This window comes from Nyctereutes procyonoides, unplaced genomic scaffold (assembly GCF_905146905.1).
Source record: "Nyctereutes procyonoides isolate TBG_1078 unplaced genomic scaffold, NYPRO_anot_genome, whole genome shotgun sequence".
NCBI lineage: Eukaryota > Metazoa > Chordata > Mammalia > Carnivora > Canidae > Nyctereutes > Nyctereutes procyonoides.
This window is the reverse complement of record NW_026575125.1, coordinates 53,426,379-53,445,001: the sequence shown is the minus strand read 5'-3', so window position 1 is coordinate 53,445,001 and position 18,623 is coordinate 53,426,379. Positions and strand designations below refer to the sequence as shown.

The 18,623-nt window shown below is 37.7% G+C and overlaps 1 protein-coding gene across 6 annotated transcripts in view; it reads left to right on the top strand.

Annotated features, from left to right (window-relative positions):
• The first annotated feature begins 292 nt into the window (after window positions 1–292).
• The window catches only part of HEPH (hephaestin), a 95,448-nt gene continuing 77,117 nt past the window's right edge, over window positions 293–18,623 (top strand). For 5 of the 6 annotated variants that reach the window (XM_055338421.1, XM_055338426.1, XM_055338425.1 and 2 more), the window contains exons 1-7: window positions 306–472; window positions 2,080–2,324; window positions 4,230–4,442; window positions 5,122–5,304; window positions 6,340–6,594; window positions 8,847–9,015; window positions 10,472–10,608. In XM_055338421.1, coding sequence (XP_055194396.1) covers window positions 306–472; window positions 2,080–2,324; window positions 4,230–4,442; window positions 5,122–5,304; window positions 6,340–6,594; window positions 8,847–9,015; window positions 10,472–10,608 — 1,369 coding nt within the window. Of the gene's footprint in view, window positions 473–2,079; window positions 2,325–4,229; window positions 4,443–5,121; window positions 5,305–6,339; window positions 6,595–8,846; window positions 9,016–10,471; window positions 10,609–18,623 lie in introns of all 6 variants that reach the window. The other variant, XM_055338424.1, reaches the window with a different exon arrangement.

Sequence of the window (18,623 nt, the reverse complement as noted above, 5' to 3'; positions counted from 1 at the left end):
ATTCTTCCTTTACAATGCTGAAGGAACTATATCCACACTTCTAATCTGAAAGAAATGATGCATAATTATAAGTGATTTTTTAACATTGCTCTCCAAAGTCCAATGTACAGATAATTGAATGTTTCTTGAACTGAAAGGGGTCAGGTAAGAGAGAGATTCTGGGCTAATTGTTTTTTTCTTTCTCAGGCACTTGGTTTGGCTCTTGCTTGCTTCTTTAGTTTTCCAGACATATGCAAAGCCCTTTTGTTTTCTTTCTTTCATATCAGCAGCTATTCATTTCCCTGTTTCCCAGGGTAATGTGGGCCATGGAACCAGGCCATCTCTTCTGGGCTCTTTTGTTGATGCAACCTTTGTGGCCCCAATGGACAGACGGGGCCACTCGAGTCTACTACTTGGGCATCCAGGATGTGCAGTGGAACTATGCTCCCAAGGGAAGAAATGTCATCATGGACAAGCCTCTGGACAATGACACGTATGTTTAATCATTTGTAGAACTATAACCGGAGTTGGAGGGGGGCACTCTTGAGGTCAGAGGGTAGCCTTTTAAAGACCTTTTCTCAGCATGTGTTAGCAGCCAGCTCTTGATCTCCATGGCCATTTATCCAATGGCACACTTGCTGGTATGAGGGATAGTCAACTCAGGAGACAGCAACTTTTCCTGGAGTCTACTTTTCCAACTGAGGTGCCTTAGCATCTTTAGAGTCCTAAAGGTAATTCCATATTATCTTGATTCTAAAATGTTATCTACAATGCTTTCAAAAAAGAAAGAAATGTGAAATATATACAGTATTTATAAGATGTGTGTGATGGAACCATGCTTTCATAGTTGAGTGGAACTACATTGATTTTGGATATGTGAAAATGTGAAAAAATATGGTAAGCCTCAGAATCAAGGAAGTAACAGTAATAGCCATCACTTACATAATATTCTCTCCATGACAGTCACCATATTAGAAATTTGTATATTTTGGCTTGCCTAATTCTCACAAAAGCTCTAGGAGGTGAGTATGATATCCTCATCTTATAGATGAGAAAACAGATTCAGGGAGATCAAATGACCTGCCCAAATCCTACAGCTAGTAAATGGAAAAGCTGGAATTTAAACCTGGGTAATGTTGATAAGCTGGTACTGTCCTCACCATTCTGCCTTTCACAGATTCCATAAGTTCAACCTTTCTTAATCTTAGAGCCTTCCTGGTGCTCCACAAATGTCTGTTGAAAACAAAAATAATGTATTAAAGGATCTTTTGAGATCTTGAATTACTTTGGTCCCTAAAGCTTCAGAATTTTCCAAAGTTGACTATAGTATCTCAGAGCTCTCTAGGAAGAATTAGAGTAGGAAAGCAGCTATCTTTTATTGACAAATTACCTTCCTATCCATCTATTTTGGAGTAACAGAGTCTTTTTATTAAAGGTGTCCTTGAGGAATAACTTAATTATCTTCCATCTCTAATACTTTGAAATAATAGTTAACATTTTTAAGCTTTTACTATTTTCCAGGCACTGTCCTAAGCTCCTTATGTATTTTAATTTTTTTAAATCACCAATATCAATTATCTGAACTTGGTACCATGATTATGTCCATTTTGCAGATGGGGAAATTGTGCATAAAGAAGTTAAGTAACTTGCTTCAAGTCCCACAGATTTGGAAGTGACAATATGGGCATTTAATCAAGTCTGCCTGGCTCCAGAACTTGTTATCTCAACCACTATGCTATAAGATCTCTCATATATAGCAAGATGATGCAAGGTCAGGCTATATGGGTTGGAAGTTGATCACTTAAAAAGAGTCAGTCCATATTTGGTTGTCTCCCCGTTACTATATATTAGGTTGAACTGTGTAAAATTGTCTTTTTTGTAGGTGAAAAGTGGTCAAATATCAGCAATTTTATATGCCTTAATTTAATTCTTCTCATTTTCTAACAGCCTCTAAACTTCTGTGTTTTGATCAGTACAATTTCATTTTCCTTTGTTTTGCCCTAAACAAAAATATATTTTTTGTCAGCTTCTAGAAAAATAGCTCTCCAAAGGTTTGAAGACTGTGAGAAAATTGTCAGTCTTTCTTTTCTTCCTTCCTAGAGTAGCTTCCAGCTTCCTAAAATCTGACAAGAACCGGATAGGGAGCAACTACAAGAAGACCATTTACAAGGAATACAGAGATGGCTCATACATGGACGAAATGGTCCAGCCTGCTTGGTTGGGCTTCTTGGGGCCAGTGTTGCAGGCTGAGGTGGGAGATGTCATCCTTATCCACCTGAAGAATTTTGCCACTCGTCCCTATACCATCCATCCCCATGGTGTTTTCTATGAAAAGGACTCAGAAGGTAAATCAGATCAGGCTTTTTTCCTCCTGTCCACAACAAATATTATATTTCTTTTACTATAATTTGAGAGAGAGGAGCTGGGAATGAGAATAGTCTTTTTTTTTCTCCTTATTGATCTGAGGTGGCAGGGGCACTCCCAGAAAAATGGGTAACTAATGTTATCACTTCTGCTATTCATCCACTGTGACTTTGGGCAAGCCACGTCCCCCTCTCTGGGCCTCCTATTCTTCAATAGGTATATGGATATTTAATCTGCCTTTTATCACAAAGAATTACTTGAATGACATTTCCATAAAATATTCAATTGTGCTTTGGAAAGAGAAGAGTGTGCTATGAATGTAAGGAAATATTATTCTAGTGTCACAGTCTTATGACACTCCATTTCTTTCCTTAAGAGGAAATTCAGTTTACTAATTTGTATCTCCCACCCAATGGCCTATAATAATGACACAACAGTGAGTGACAGGATTAGAAAGGTAATCCAGGTTTTGACTGGGCCACTAATTCCCTGTATAGCCCTGGAAAAGTTATTTTTTCCTCAGTTTTCTCCTCCATAAAATGGATACATGGACCAATTGATCATTAAGTTGGTTTCATTTTTTTCAATTTTAATTCTAATATAGTTAACATACAATGTTATATTAGTTTCAGATATACAATATAGTGACTCAACAATTCCATACCTCACACGGTGCTCATCATAAGTGCCCTCCTTAATCTTCACCACTTATTTCACTCATCTTCCTACCCACCCGCCCTCTGGTAACCATCAGTTTGTTCTCTATAGCTAAGAGTCTGTTTCTTGTTTGTCACTTTTTCCCCCTTTGCTCATTTGTTTTATTTCTTAAATTCTATATGTGAGTGAAATTATATGGTATTTGTCTTTCTCTGACTGACTTAGTTTGCTTAGCATAGTACTTTGTAGCTCCACTCATGTCATTGCAAATGGCAAGATTCAATTATTTTTTATGGCTGAATAATGTGTGTGTATATATATATACATTATTATACACATTTTATATACATATGTATATATACATTATTATAAACATTATATATGTGTGTACATAATAATAATGTACACACACACATATATAATGGAAGCAGCCCAAGTATCCATTCATTGATGGATCACATCTCCTTATCCATTCATCAAGGAATGGACACTTGGGGTAGTGGAAGGGGAGGAGGGCGGGGGGTGGGGGTGAATGGGTGACGGGCACGGAGGGGGACACTTGACGGGATGAGCACTGGGTGTTATTCTGTATGTTGGTAAATTGAACACCAATAAAAATTAATTTATAAAAAAAATTAAAAAAATAAAAATAAAAAAATAAAAAATAAAAAAATAAAAAATAAAAAAAAAATAAAAGATCAAAAAAAAAAGGAATGGACACTTGGACTGCTTCCATAATTTGGCTATTGTAAATAATGTTGCTATAACATAGGACTGTATGTATCCTTTGAATTAGTATTTTTGTATTCTTTGGCATAGATACCCAGGGATATGATTACTGAATCACAGGGTAGTTGTATTTTTACTGTTCAGAGGAACTAAGTTGGCTTTAGATTGGAATTCTATAATTGTCTGCTTTCTGTTTTCCAAAGGTAGTGCTTGAAGGGGGGAATTCTGTTTTCTTTCTCACTTCTATGCCACTGGTTTTGTACTAGCATACTATTAGATCAGGCTATTGATGCATTTTCCATGGCCACAGCTCCTTCTCCAATGGCTGTCACCTCTCCACCCATTATTGATGTGAGTCTGGGGTTCTTTGGCTGGATATTGCCTGACTGCACTGTCTTCAGATTGTGAGGAACACTATGCCACATGTCAGTCTCCTCTTGGCTTCTCTGTCTGCCACCTCTCACTCACTCAGACTGAGCATGTGCAATTTCATTTTCTAGGCTCCCTATACCCAGATGGCTCCTCTGGTCAACTAAAAGCTGATGACTCTGTTCCCCCGGGAGGCAGCCACATTTACAACTGGACCATTCCAGAAGGCCATGCACCCACTGATGCTGACCCAGCATGCCTCACCTGGATCTACCATTCTCATGTAGATGCTCCACGAGACATTGCAACTGGCCTCATTGGACCCCTTATCACGTGTAAAAGAGGTACAGGCCCCATGAGTGAGCTATTGAGATGCAGGGTGGGATATCTACAGGAAAAAGTGATATAATTGAATCACCTACATATTAAGCAACAACCTGAAGAGGTGTTCATTCAGCTCCCTTGTTTATTAGGAGGAATAAACCCTGCTAAACTTTTTTCCACTATTTTTTTATTTCATTATCTTTTAAAACTTTAATATTTTCTTATTTTAAAATCTTGAATTAATAATGATGGGAGTCAAATCACATAAAAATAAGGTATATAATTAGAGTTTAAGTGTGGTTAGGATCAAAAGTGTACCCATCAGGATTTGTGGAGAATTGGGGACTTTGTTGAAAATACGGTATGTTTAAGTATTGTCAGACCTGGAAGACCTGGGTGTTACAAGAGTGTGGTCCGATTAAAGCTCTGGGTTGATGACACAAGCAAAGATGGGGGGAGGGAATTATTCTAGATCCCATATGTCCAATCTTCTAGTCCTAGGCTCAACTGAATTGGGTTTAACTAGGGAAATAAACATTTGGAAATAGAAATTAGGAGCATAAGGCCTTATTTGCTTTGCTGTTGCCAACAGACTCTTAAGGAATCCTCTCTTCCTATTTATTTTTTATTAGTACACCTTGCAGGTTACTGTTGTTAAAGAGAGAAGGCTCTCAAGGGCACCTTTCTTATTTACTCTAGGAACGCTGGATGGGAATTCCCCTCCTCAGCGGAAGGATGTGGATAATGATTTCTTCCTGCTCTTCAGTGTGGTAGATGAGAACCTTAGCTGGCATATTGATGAGAACATTGCCACTTACTGCTCAGATCCTACCTCGGTAGACAAAGAAGATGAGGCCTTTCAGGAAAGCAATAGGATGCATGGTAAGCTGGGGGAGGGTGGCCACACCATGACAGTAAAGAGTGATGAAGGCTTTCCATTGGGCTTAGCATTTGGTGGGTAATTTCATGTATCTCAGAAGAACTAAGAATAGTAGAAACCTTTTCTCTGTTTTACCTATGAGGGAAGTGAGACTTCCAGATTACATAACAGATAAACTGCACAGGCTGTGCTCTTGCCATTAGGTACTTTGCCTCCTAATGTGTAATAGTCTAGGTTATTGATTCTAAAGCCACATACTTTATGCTCAGTCTCTCAGGGTGAGGATTGCCCACTGATGTATTTAGTCAACATTTCTTTGTCCTAAAAAGGATGGGAAAACTACCCACTTTGTGAGGAAAAATGGTTGGCTATAAGGAAGTTGATCATCTTAATTAAATTAAAAAAAACTAAGAACATAAAAGCCCTGAGGCATGAGCAGATAACTGATTTCAGTAATAATATCAAGTAGATTTTATTTTTGCTTAATTAAGAAAAGGATTTAATGCCCTTTGGTGCTAGAGATGGTCTCAAAGCCAGACAGTTCCAAGGGAATGTGGAAACTCAGAGGGAAGATGTAGGGATGGCTTGGACAGTTAAAATTTCTCTTAGGTTTTACACCAATTACTTTTGATAACCATGGTAATTAGCTAACTTGAAAATTGTCCTGTGGAAATTTCAGAAGGAACTTGGCCTGGAAGTAAAGAATTGCTTGCAAAATAGACCCCATTCATTAGAAAGCTTCCTCAGATTACTGGGTTGGAATCTTGATTCTTCTACTTAACAGCTCTGTGGGCTTAGGAGAGAAGTAACTTCACTTCTCTGAGCCTTGGTCTTCTAATTGTTTGCTTGAGATAAATGACATCTGCTTATTTTCCAGGGCTGTTTATGGCATCTTAAATAAAATAAGGTATATGATCAGCACAGTGTGCTTTTAAAAAATTCATCTAAATGTCACCTATTAATATTGTCAGATGGCAAATCTCTCATCACACTTTACTTTTCTAATTCTGATATTTTCTTTGGATTTTCTGTTGCAGCAATCAATGGCTTTGTGTTTGGGAACTTACCAGATCTAAGCATGTGTGCACAGAAGCGTGTGTCCTGGCACTTGTTTGGCATGGGCAATGAAGTAGATGTCCACACAGCTTTCTTCCATGGACAGATCCTAACTATCCGGGGCCACCGCACTGATGTGGCTCACATCTTTCCAGCCACTTTTGTGACAGCTGAGATGGTGCCCCAGGAACCTGGCACCTGGTTGATTAGCTGTCAAGTGAATAGTCACTTTCGAGGTGAGATCCAACATCTTTGACCCTTGAGGTAGAGAAGAGAGATGACATTAATGATCATCAGGAGCCTGGAGCCATAAGATATGTCTTTCAGATGAGACCGCTAGGTATAAGGTATCAAATACTAGTTTGGAATTCTGGGACCTAGCCAGATTTTTCCCAGCTGAGCTGTTAATTTTCAGGGTGACCTCAGGGACATCTCCCTGGGTTTTATCTTCCCCATCTCTAACATAAGATGTTATAGAGATGGATAAGCAGACTTTTAAGTTGTCCTTCTTTGCTCCAAATTCTAAGGAATTAAGACCTGGAGGTATTTGCAGCTTATTGAACAGGACGTAAAGGAGATATTAAAGTATAAAGCTTATTTGGGAGATCATAGAGTATTGTGGGCAAGTAGTGACACTCCAGTTGGGACCCAATAGTAACTGAGGTAGAAAGTTTGGTTTGTAGAGGGAAAATTATTGCAGTAATAGCATAGTGTATTGAGGAGCAGCAGAAGAGAGGAGGAATATATGAGGCAATGAAGAGAGTACTAGACAAGTGATTAGAAGATTTGAGTTATTGTCTCAGCTCTGTGAAAAAATAGGGCCTTGAAAAAGTCCCTTCCCATGCATAGACCTAATTTGCCATATCCATAAATTGAGGGGTTTAGTCTAAATAGTCTCTAAGGTCCTTGTCAGCTCTTAACTTTCTAGAATTATTTGATATATGATAAATTAGGTAGATGTCAGGAAAGTATTATGAATATATGAAAGTATATTTGAGTTATAGACTAATAGGATAATGAGTCTGTGGTGATAGGTTTGACCAATAGAGGCCACTTACCCATGTTCCATCATCCAGGGCCTGCCCTTGGTCCCAAAGTTACCTGAATAAGAGAGTACGAATGAATATGGATGGAAGTTATGGATGCAGCATAAGAATGAAATAAGTATGGGCATTAGGGCCAACCAGATAAGCCTGAATTCAAATTTTGGTTCTACCAATTATTTAACTTTGATAATTCATATAACTTCTCTGAAAGAATAAAACGAACATTCAAATTTATAGTTAAAAGATAGATTAAGTCTTATCTTCACCCCTGACTAGCTGTGCAATCTTGAGGAAGTTACTTAACCTCTCTGATCTTTAGTTTTTTCATGTGCAAAGGGGACATTAAAAGTCTGTTTCACATGGTGGTTATGAAGATTGAAGGATGTAACATATTTAAAGCACCTGGCACAAAGCTTGGATATAATACATATTAAAATTAATATTATTTCTCCCCCTTTTTCTTACTTCAAATTTCTAATTTACAAATTTCAAATTTCCTTGGGATGATGTGAGACTCAAATGTGATAGTATACCCAAATGACCTCTATAAGTTGTCAAGCAAATATAAAGCAGTATCATCCATTATTACTATGCCTCAGTGTAAATTCTTCCACATTTGGAGATACTATTTAGAATTTAAATTTTCCGGACATTCCCAAGTCTGAAGCTTCATCTCCACATATAGATGTTCCATTATTTTGGAAGCTTCCCACATTACACATAACTTGCTCCTCCTTTTTTTCTTACTCTTTTAATTTTTGTATATTTTTTTATCAGAGTTCGATTTGCCAACATATAGTATAACACCCAGTGCTTACTCTTCTTATTAAAAATGTGATGCTCCCACCAGCCCAGTGTGTTAGATACCCCTATTCTCATTTTTTAAATTTTTATTTATTTATGATAGTCACAGAGAGAGAGAGAGAGAGAGAGAGAGGCAGAGACACAGGCAGAGGGGAGAAGCAGGCCCCATGCACCGGGAGCCTGACGTGGGATTCGATCCGGGGTCTCCAGGATCGCGCCCTGGGCCAAAGGCAGGCGCCAAACCGCTGCGCCACCCAGGGATCCCCCCCTATTCTCATTTAGAAAACAGGGGTTACAGTTCAGATCTAGGATGTGACTGGCCAAAAAGCCCTACAGAAAGTGATAAGGATTACACAGGAACTCAAGTATTCTGACTTCAAACTCTGTGATGTTGCTATAATGTAAGCCTTTTGCAGAAGCAGGAATGAGGATCTAGTAAATGATTTAGTTGCGGTTAACAGGTGAAGATACTTGAACTCTCACATAGGATCCCTTTCTTCCAGCCAGGTTCTTGAGGAGTGAGAGAAAGTGGCCTAGTGAAAGGTGGGAGGGAAAAACATTAGAAGGGAGGAAGGTGGGTCATCTGCCTACAAGACCTGTTGAGTGGAATGAAGTCAGCTATGATGTTCTTCCTCTAGATGGCATGCAAGCACTCTACAAGGTCAAGTCTTGCTCTATGACCCCTCCTATGAACCAACTCACAGGCAAAGTTCGGCAGTACTTCATTGAGGCCCATGAGATTCTATGGGACTATGGCCCGATGGGGCATGATGGAAGTACTGGGAAGAATTTGAGGGAACCAGGCAGGTAAGAGGCAGTGAGCCACCCCCCCCCCCCGCAGCTTCTGGGATCAGGCTAACACCTATTACTCTCTCTCTCTCTCTCTCAGAAATCTTTCACTTCACTTGGGGGTTACAATCATTATCTAGCTAAAATTACATGACACACTTGTTAGTCAAATTCTTGTGGTCCCCTGGAGAACTCACTCTTGGGAAGCCACAAAGCTTTTTGTTGGGTTGTGTCACATACTCAGCAAAGGGTCCAAGCAGAGTTTGAGATTGCTTCTGCTATGATCCCAGTCTGTGTTCAGAAAATGAAACCCCAAAAAAACCCAGAACATTTGAAATGACATTTATCCAACTCTTCTTTATTTTACTCATTGTTTACCTCATTGTCCCTTCCTTTCTCTTCTATAGTCTGAAGGAGGCATTTGAGCAAGAGTGTAAAAAGCACTCAGAGAAATATAGAAGAGTGGGGGCAACTTACCTTGTAGCCATTCCATTCTTATCCCTTTGGAAGAATTTCTCAAAGTTCTCTTGCCTCATTCATATCTCAGATATAGGCAAAATAGGGCAGAAGGTTAGTTCCCTATTCAGATTCTAGGTCTTTAGTTATATTGACTCACTGGGTTATCATGATTCCAGGTCTTTTACAGAAGAGATACTTAGTAAATGACTAGGAGAGTTTTGAGTTCTAGGGCACCTGTCATGTTTACTCTTCTAGTAATGGAATGAATCTGCAGAAACCATAAGAAAATAGGAACTTGAGTCTCAGCATAGCTTCTTGAATCTCCAACTATGCTTGCTAAATTAGTGGGCTTTCATTTTGAAATGAAGTATATTTTTAAAAATATTTTATTTATTTATTTATTTATTTGAGAGAGAGAGAGAGAGAGAGAGAGAGAGAGAGAGAGAACAAACAGGAGGAGAGACAGAGGGAGAAGGAGAATCAAACTCCCTGCTGAGTGTGGAGCCTGACATAGGGCTCAGTTCCAGGACCCTGAGATCATGACCTGAGCCAAAGTCAGTTGCTTAACTGACTGAGCCACCCAGGTTCCCCAAAATAAAGAATATTTTTGATTAAGGTCAGAATGAGTCTTAAGTACCTGAGAATGATTAGGAAAGATGTAAGTCTATGTAATGTCAGAGGGCATAACTAGCCCCATTGTCTGAAACTTACAAGAGAAGATTTTAGCCTACTATATAGAGGAACTCCAACCATTAAAACTATCCAACAGTAAAAGGAATTGTTTTGTCTTAAAGTAAGTCCCCTGACCTTTGAAAGACTCAAGCAGGCAGAAGCTGTATTTAATTTATTAGTGCTGTTATCAAAGGAGATACCTTCACTGGGTGGAATTTAACCTGAATGATCTCTGAGATTCTTCCTAAATATAAATATCCATAACTTGATGAGACCAAGGGTGAGATGGGGATCTATTTGATACACAATTAAATCATGTGACACTTGCCTTTTTATATGCCAGTGGCTCAGATAAATTCTTCCAGAAGGGCTCCAGTCGGATTGGGGGCACTTACTGGAAAGTCCGATATGAAGCCTTCCAAGATGAGACATTCCAGGAAAAGGTGCAGCTGGAAGAAAATAAGCATCTTGGAATACTGGGTGAGGAATCCTTAACTTATGAAATTCATTGACTGGAACCTGAGAACTGGGGAGGACTTAGAAAATGGAGGCTGGGGGTGCCTCAGAGGTACTCAAAACGAGCATCTCTCAAACTGAGTCCCAGTTTGGTGAAAAAGTGGTCATGAGTCTGAATGTGTTTGCAAAACACTAGGTTAAACATGGTCAAATAGTATTCTTTGCTGCAGAGCTTCTCAGAGCCTTGTATTTCTTTTTGTTTACCAAAAATATCCAAGATGGGACTAGAGTATGTAGAATTTATCATGCTTAATTACTGAACCTTTTATTAGTGACCATCTTTTGGTAGCACTGTTATATAGATCACACTTTTAGAAGTGCTTCTAAAGATGTATTTCTGAAGGGCTATGTAGGGCAGTAAGACTGTCTAGGTTCTTGGTAATATGAGGCCAGGAACAGATTGATATTACACATGGACATGCTTGCTACGGTGAAGGATTCAGTACAAGGCTTAAAGCCTGATCTTGGATAAAGTATCTGGAAGCACAAATTTGTGTAAAGCACAGTATTGAAATGATATAGCAAAGTTCAGTGTGGGTTAGCCACTTGGTAGAGCCAGGAAACAAAATAGGTTAGATTTTAGGAAGAAAATTTTGGTAATGAAAGTAATGCAATTGACCATGTTCTGGGGATAAGTGTGTGAAGTTGATTCTAGGAGATCTGCATATGGGTAATAGGCCTTACATCTGCTGGACAGGAAGATATAAAGAGCAGAAACCACTTTCGGAAAGACAACAGGCACTGAGTATTAAAGAAGCTATCATTAGCTGTTGTTCAGTATGAGTATCAGTCTTTTCTGTTCTTCAATATTTTTATTGGAGTAAAATACACATAACATAAAATTTGCCATCTTAATCATTTTACGTATACACTTCAGTGGTATTGATTACATTCATAATACTTTGTAACTATCACCACCATCCATCTTCATAACTCCATCTTATAAAGCTGAAACTCTATACCCATTAAATAAGAACTTATCATCCTTCCTTTATCCTAGTCCCTGGCAAAAACCATTCAACTTTCTGTCTCTATGATTTTGACTACTCTAAGTATCTCATATAAGAGTAATCATTCAATGTTTGTCTTTCTGTGACCAGCTGATTTCACTTAGCATGTTTTCAAGTTTCATCATATTGCAGCCTACACAGAATTTCCTTCTTTTTTTCTTGATATCTCTCATTCCCATGCCTTTCTTTTTTATTAAGTTTAAAAATTTTAATTCCAATATAGTTAACATACAGTGTTATATTAGGTTCAGATGTACAATAGTGATTCAACATCATCCGGTACTCATCAAGGCAACTCCTTAATCCCCATCACCTATTTACCCATCCACTGAATCCCTCCCCTCTGGTAACCATCAGTTCTCTATAGGTAAGAGTCTGTTTCTCTCTCTCTCTCTTCCTCTTTTTCCTTTGTTTCTTTGTTTTGTTTCTTAAATTCCGCATATGAGGAAAATCATAAGGTATTTGTCTTTCTCTGATTGACTTATTTCATTTTGCATTATACCCTCTAGCTCCATCTATGTTGGTGCAAATCACAAGATTTGCATTTCCTTAATAATTAGTGATGTTGAACATCCTTCCATGTACCTACTGGTCATTTGTTTATTCTTTGGAGGAATGTCTATTTAAGTCATTTGCACATCTTTAAATGTGTTGTTTAATTTTTGTTCTTGAGTTGTATGAGTTCTCTATATATTTGGGATATTAATCCCTTATCAAACCTATGAATTGCAAATATTTTCTCCCATTCTGTGGGTGGTCCTTTAACTCCCTTTATAGTGTATTTTGATACACAATTAAAAATAATGAACTTCATTATGTCTATATTTTTATTTTATCACCTGTGTGTCTAGAGTCATATCCAAGAAATCACTGCCAAAGCAAATGTTGGAAAGATTTTGCCATATATGTTCTTACCAGAGTTGTATAGTTTTAGGTCTTAAGTGTAGGTATTTAATATATTATTAATTTAAATTCAGTTTAATTAACATATACTGTGTTATTAGTTTCAGAGATAGAATCTAATGATTCATAAATTGCATAAACAACCCAATGCTTGTTACTTCAAGTGCCTCCCCTGATGCCTATCACCCAATTTTCCCATTCTCCCATCCACCTCCCCTCCAGCAAACCTGTTTCTTTCCTAAAGTTAAGAGTCTCTTATGGTTTGCCTCCCTCTCTGCTTTCCTTTCATTTTTCCAGAAGGAAAAATTCCTTCCAAATATGAGTGAAATCATACGGCATTTGTCTTTCTCTGACTGACTTATTTCACTTAGCATAATACCCTCTAGTTCCAAACATAATGTTACAAATGGCAAGATTTCATTCCTTAGATAGCTGAGCAATATTCCATTGTTTACATACCACTTTTTCTTTATCCATTCATCCATCGATGAACATCTGGGCTTTTCCATATTTTAGCTATTCTGGATATTGCTGCTATGAATATTGGGCTGCATGTGCCCCTTCGAACTACTAGGTCTATATCCATTGGATAAATACCTAGTAGTGTAGTTGATAAATTGTAGGGTAGCTCTATTTTTAACTTCTTGAGGAATCTCCACAGTTTTCCAGAATGGCTGCACAAGTTTGCATTCAGTGTAAGAGGTTTTTTTCTCCACATCCTCACCAATAGATGTTGTTTCCTGAGTTGTTCATTTTAGCAATTCTGGCTGGTATGAGGTGGTACCTCATTGTGGTTTTGATTTATATTTCCTTGATGCCAAGTGATATTAAACCTTTTTTCACGTGTCTGTTGGCCAGTTGTATGTCTTCTTTGGAGAAATATCTATATGTCTTCTGCCTATTTCTTGACAGGATTTTTTTAGGGTGTTGAGTTTAATAAGTTCTCTATAGATTTTTGGATGCTAACCCTTTATCTGATATGTCATTTGAAAATGTCTTCTCCTATTCCATAGGTTACCTTTTAGTTTTGTTGTTTCCTTCACTGTGCAAAAACTTTTTATCTTGATGAAGTCCCAATAGCTTTAGTTTTTATTTCCCTTGTCTCAGGAAACACATCAAATAAGTTTCTATAGCTATTGTTAAAGATGTTACTGCCTGTGTTCTCATCTAGAATTTTGATGGTTTCCTCATGCACATTTAGATCTTTCATCCATTTTGAATTTGTTTTTGTGTATGGTTTAGGAAAGTGATCCAGTTTCACTCTTTTTTATGTTGCTGTCCAGTTTTCAAACACCATTAGTTGAAGAGAGTGTCTTTTTTTCCATTGGATATCCTTTCTTGCTTTGTTAAAGATTAGTTGACCTTATAGTTGTGAGTCCATTTCTGGATTTTTTATTCTGTTGATCCATGTGTCTATTTTTGTGCCAGTATCATACTGTCTTGACTGCTACAGCTTTGAAGTCCAGAACGGTGATGCCTCTAACTCTTCTTTTCTTTTTTTTTTAAGATTATTTATTTACTTATGAGACAGAGACAGAGAGGCAGAGGGAGAAGCAGGCTCCATGCAAGGAGCCCAATGTGGGACTCGATCCCAGGACTCTGTGATCACGCCCTGAGCCAAAGATGGACGCTCAACCTCTGAGCCACCCAGGAGTCCCCAGCTTTGCTTTTCTTTTTCAATATTGCCTTGACTCTGTGGGGTCTGTCGTGGTTCCATGCAAATTGTAGAACTGTTTGCCCCAGATCTATGAAAAATGCTGATGGTATTTTGAAAGAGATTGCATTGAATGTGTAAATTGCTTTGGGTGGCATAGATATTTTCATAGTATTTGTTCTTCCAGTCAATGGGCATGGAATATTTTTCCATTTCTTTGTGTCTTCCTCAAAATATTTCATAATTTTTCTGTAGTTTTCAGGGTACAGATCATTTACGTTTTTGGTTGGGTTTCTTGCTAGGTATCTTATGGATTTTGTTGTAATTGTAAATGGGATCCATTCCTTGATTTTTCCTTCTTCAGCCTCATTGTTACTGTATAGAGATGCATCTGGCTTCTGTGCCCTGATTTTATATCCTGTGATTTGCTGAATTCCTGTATCAGTTCTAGGAATTTTTGGGTAGAGTTTTTTTTGGGTTTTCTATAGAGTATCATATTATCTGTGAAGAGTGAAAGTTTGACCTCTTCTTTGCCAGTCTAGATGTCTTTTATTTTTTGTTGTCTGATTGCTAAGCCTAGGACTTCCAGTACCATGTTGAATAAGAATGGTGAGAGTGGACATCCTTGTTGTGTTCCTGACATCAGGGGAAAAGTTCTCATTTTTTCCCCATTGAAAATTATATTCACTGTAGGCTTTTCATATATGGCTTTTATGTTATTGAGGTATGTTTCTTCTATCCCTGCACTGCAGAGAGTTTTTTTTTATCAAGAAAGGAAATTGTAGGGATGCCTGGGTGGCTCAGGGTTGGGCATCTGCCTTTGGCTCAGGGTGTGATCCCGAGGTCCTAGGATCGAGTACTGTATCAGGCCCCCTGTGTGGAGCTTGCTTCTCCCTCTGTCTCTGCCTCTCTCTCTCTCTCTCTCTCATGAATAAATGCATTTTTAAAAAAGAAAGGATTATGCATTTTGTCAAGTGTTTTTTTCTGCATCTGTTGAAAGGATCATGTTTCCGTCCTTTCTTTTAGTAATGTAGTGAATCACATTGACTTGTGGATGTTGAACCAACCTTACAGCCCAGGAATAAATCCTTGGTCATGGTGAATAGTACTTTTAATGTACTGTTGGATGCTATTAGCCAGTATCTTGTTGAGAATTTTTGCATCCATTTTCATAAGGGATATGGACATAGGATATCTCATTTTTGGTGGGGATATTTGGGATCAAGTAGAATGAGTCTGGAAGTTTTTCTTCCATTCTTATTTTTTAAAAACTCTTCAGAAAAATATATATTAATTCTTCTTTAAGTGTTTGGTAGAACTCCCCTGGGAAACCATCCAACCCTGGACTTTCATTTGCTGGGAGATTTTTGATTACTAATTCAATTTAATTGCTGGTTATGGGTCTGTTCAGATTTTCTATTTCTTTCTGTTTCAGCTTTCATAGTTTATATGTTTCTAGGAATGAATCAATTTCTTCCATATTTGATTTGTTGGTACATAATAACTCATAATATTCTCCTATAATTATCTGTATTTCTGCAGTGTTGGTTATGATCTCTCTTCTTTCATTCATGACTTTATTTAGTCCCTTTCTCTTTTCTTTTTGATAGGCTCATTAGAGTTTTATCTATCTTATTAATTCTTTCAAAGCACCAGCTCCTAGTTTCTTTGATCTGTTCTACTTTTTAAAAATATATATATCTAAGATTTCTGCCTTAATCTTTATTATTTCCCTTCTCCTGCTGGGTTTAGACTTTATTTGTTGATCTATTACCAGTTCCTTTAGGTGTAAGGTTAGGTTGTATATTTCAGACTTTTCTTGTTTTTTGAGAAAGGCCTATATTGCTCATATATTGCCTTTTAGGACCGCCCCTTTTTTTTTTTTTTTTTTTTTTTTTTTTTTTTTATATTTAATTTTTTATTGGTGTTCAATTTACCAACATACTGAATTAACACCAGTGTCATTCCACGTTTCAAGTGTCCCCTCCGTGCCGTCACCATTCCACCCCCACCCCCGCCCTGCTACCCCTTCCACCACCCCTAGTTCCATTCCCAGAGTTAGACGTCTTTTTTGTTCTGTGTCCCGTTCTGATATCTCCCCACACATTTCTTCTCCTTCCCTTAATTTCCCTGCACTATTATTTCATTTTTTCCCAATTTGAGTGCAGAACATACATGTTTGTCTTTCCGAATTGACTACTTCACTCAGCTTAATACCCTCAAGTTCCATCCACGTTAAGCAAAATGGGGGGTATTTGTTTGTTTTCTATGGTGAGTTAATATTCCATGTGTATAAATAACCACTCTTCTGTATCCATTCATCCTTTCGATGGGCACCGAGGCTCCTTCCACAGTTTGGCTATTGTGACATGGCTGCTAGGAAGAAACATCGGGGTGAGGTTGCCCCGGCGTTATTTGCATCAGATTCTTCGGAGGTAAATCCCTAACAGTGCAATTGTGGGTCGTAGGGCAGGTCGTTTTTTATTTCTTTGAGGAACCCACAGTTTTCAGAGTGGCTGCACCAGTTTCACATTCCCACCAACAGTGTAAGAGGGTTCCTTTTCTCCTGAATCCTCTCCAACATTTGTGTTTCCTGTCTTGTTAATTTTCCATTCTCACTGGTGTGAGGTGGTATTTCATTGTGGTTTTGATTTGTATTTGGACCGCCTTTGCTGCATCCTCAAAAGATCTGAACTATCAGATTTTCATTTTTAATTGCTTCCATGTATATTTTAAATTCTTCTTTAGTTTCCTGCTTGAGTCATTCATTTTTTAGTAGGATGCTATTTAATTTCCATATATTTGTGTTCCTTCCAATTTTTTTTTGGTGATTGACTTCAAATTTTAAAGCATTGTGTTCTGAAATTTATGCATGGTATAATCTCAGTTTTTTGTACTGGTTAAGACCTGATTTGTGACCCAGTATGTGATGTTTTCTGGAGAATGTTCCATGGCACTCAAGAAGAATATATATTCTGCTGCTTTAGGATGTACTTTGAATATATCTGTTAAGTCCATCTGGTCCAGTGTGTCATTCAAAGCCCTTGTTTTCTTGTTTATCTTCTGTTTAGATGATCTGTCCATTGCTGTGAGTGGGGTCTTAGTGTCTCCTACTATCACTGTGTTATTAATGTGTTTCTTTAATTTTCTTATTAATTTGTTTGTATATTTGGCTGATCCCATGTTGGGGGCATAAATATTTACAACTGTTAGATGTTCTTGTTGGACAGATCCTTTTGTTATGATATAGTGTACTCTTTCATCTCTTATTACAATCTTTGGCTTAAAATCTAGTTTTTCTGATATAAGCATTTCAAATACAGCTTTCTTTTGATGTCAATTAGCATGATAAGTGTTTCTCTACCACATCACTTTCAATCTAGTGGTGTCTTTGGATCTAAAACATGTCTCTTGTAGCCAGCATATTGATGGGGCTTCTTCTTCTTCTTCTTCTTCTTCTTCTTCTTCTTCTTCTTCTTCTTCTTCTTCTTTCTTCTTTTCTTCTTCTTCTTTCTTCTTCTTCTTCTTCTTCTTCTTCTTCTTCTTCTTCTTCTTTCTTCTTCTTCTTCTTCTTCTTCTTCTTCTTCTTCTTCTTCTTCTTCTTCTTTCTTCTTCTTCTTCTTCTTTCTTATTTCTTCTCCTTCTTTCTTCTTTTAAAATCCAGTCTGAAATTGTATGTCTTTTGATTGGACATTCAGTCCATTTACATTCAAAGTGATTATTGAAAGATATGAATGTAGTGCCATTTTATTACCTGTAAAGTCACTTTTTCTGTAGATTGTCTCTGTTCTTTGTTACTTTTGGGCTCTCTCTCTTCACTCATAGGATCCCCTTTAATATTTCTTGCAGGGCTGATTTAGTGTTCAGAAATTCCTTTAGTTTAGTTATTGTTTTTGTTTTGTTTTGTCCTGAAAAGTCTTTACCTCTTCTATTCTGAATTACAGCCTTGCTGGATAAAATATTCTTGGCCATATATTTTTCCCATTTACCATGCTAAATATATCATACTAGTCTTTCTGACCTGTCAGGTCTCCCTGGACAGATCTGCTTCAAGTCTTATGTGCCTACCCTTGTAGGTTAAGCATCTCTTGTCCCGAGCTGCTTTCAGGATTTTTTCTTTATCTCTGAAGTTTGCAAGCTTCACTATTATATGTCGAAGTGCTGACCTATATTTACTGATTTTTGAGAGAGGTTGTCTGTGCCCCCTGGATTTGAAGGCGTGTTTCTTTTCCTAGTTTAGGGAACTTTTCAGCTATATTTTGTTCAAGTAAACCTTCTGCCCTCCTGCTCATCCTCTGAGACCCCTATTAACTGGATATTACTTCACTTTATAGAATTGCTGAGTTCTCTAAGTCTCTTTTTGTGATACAGTAGTTGTCTTTCTCTTTTCTTCTCAGCTTCTTAATTTGTCA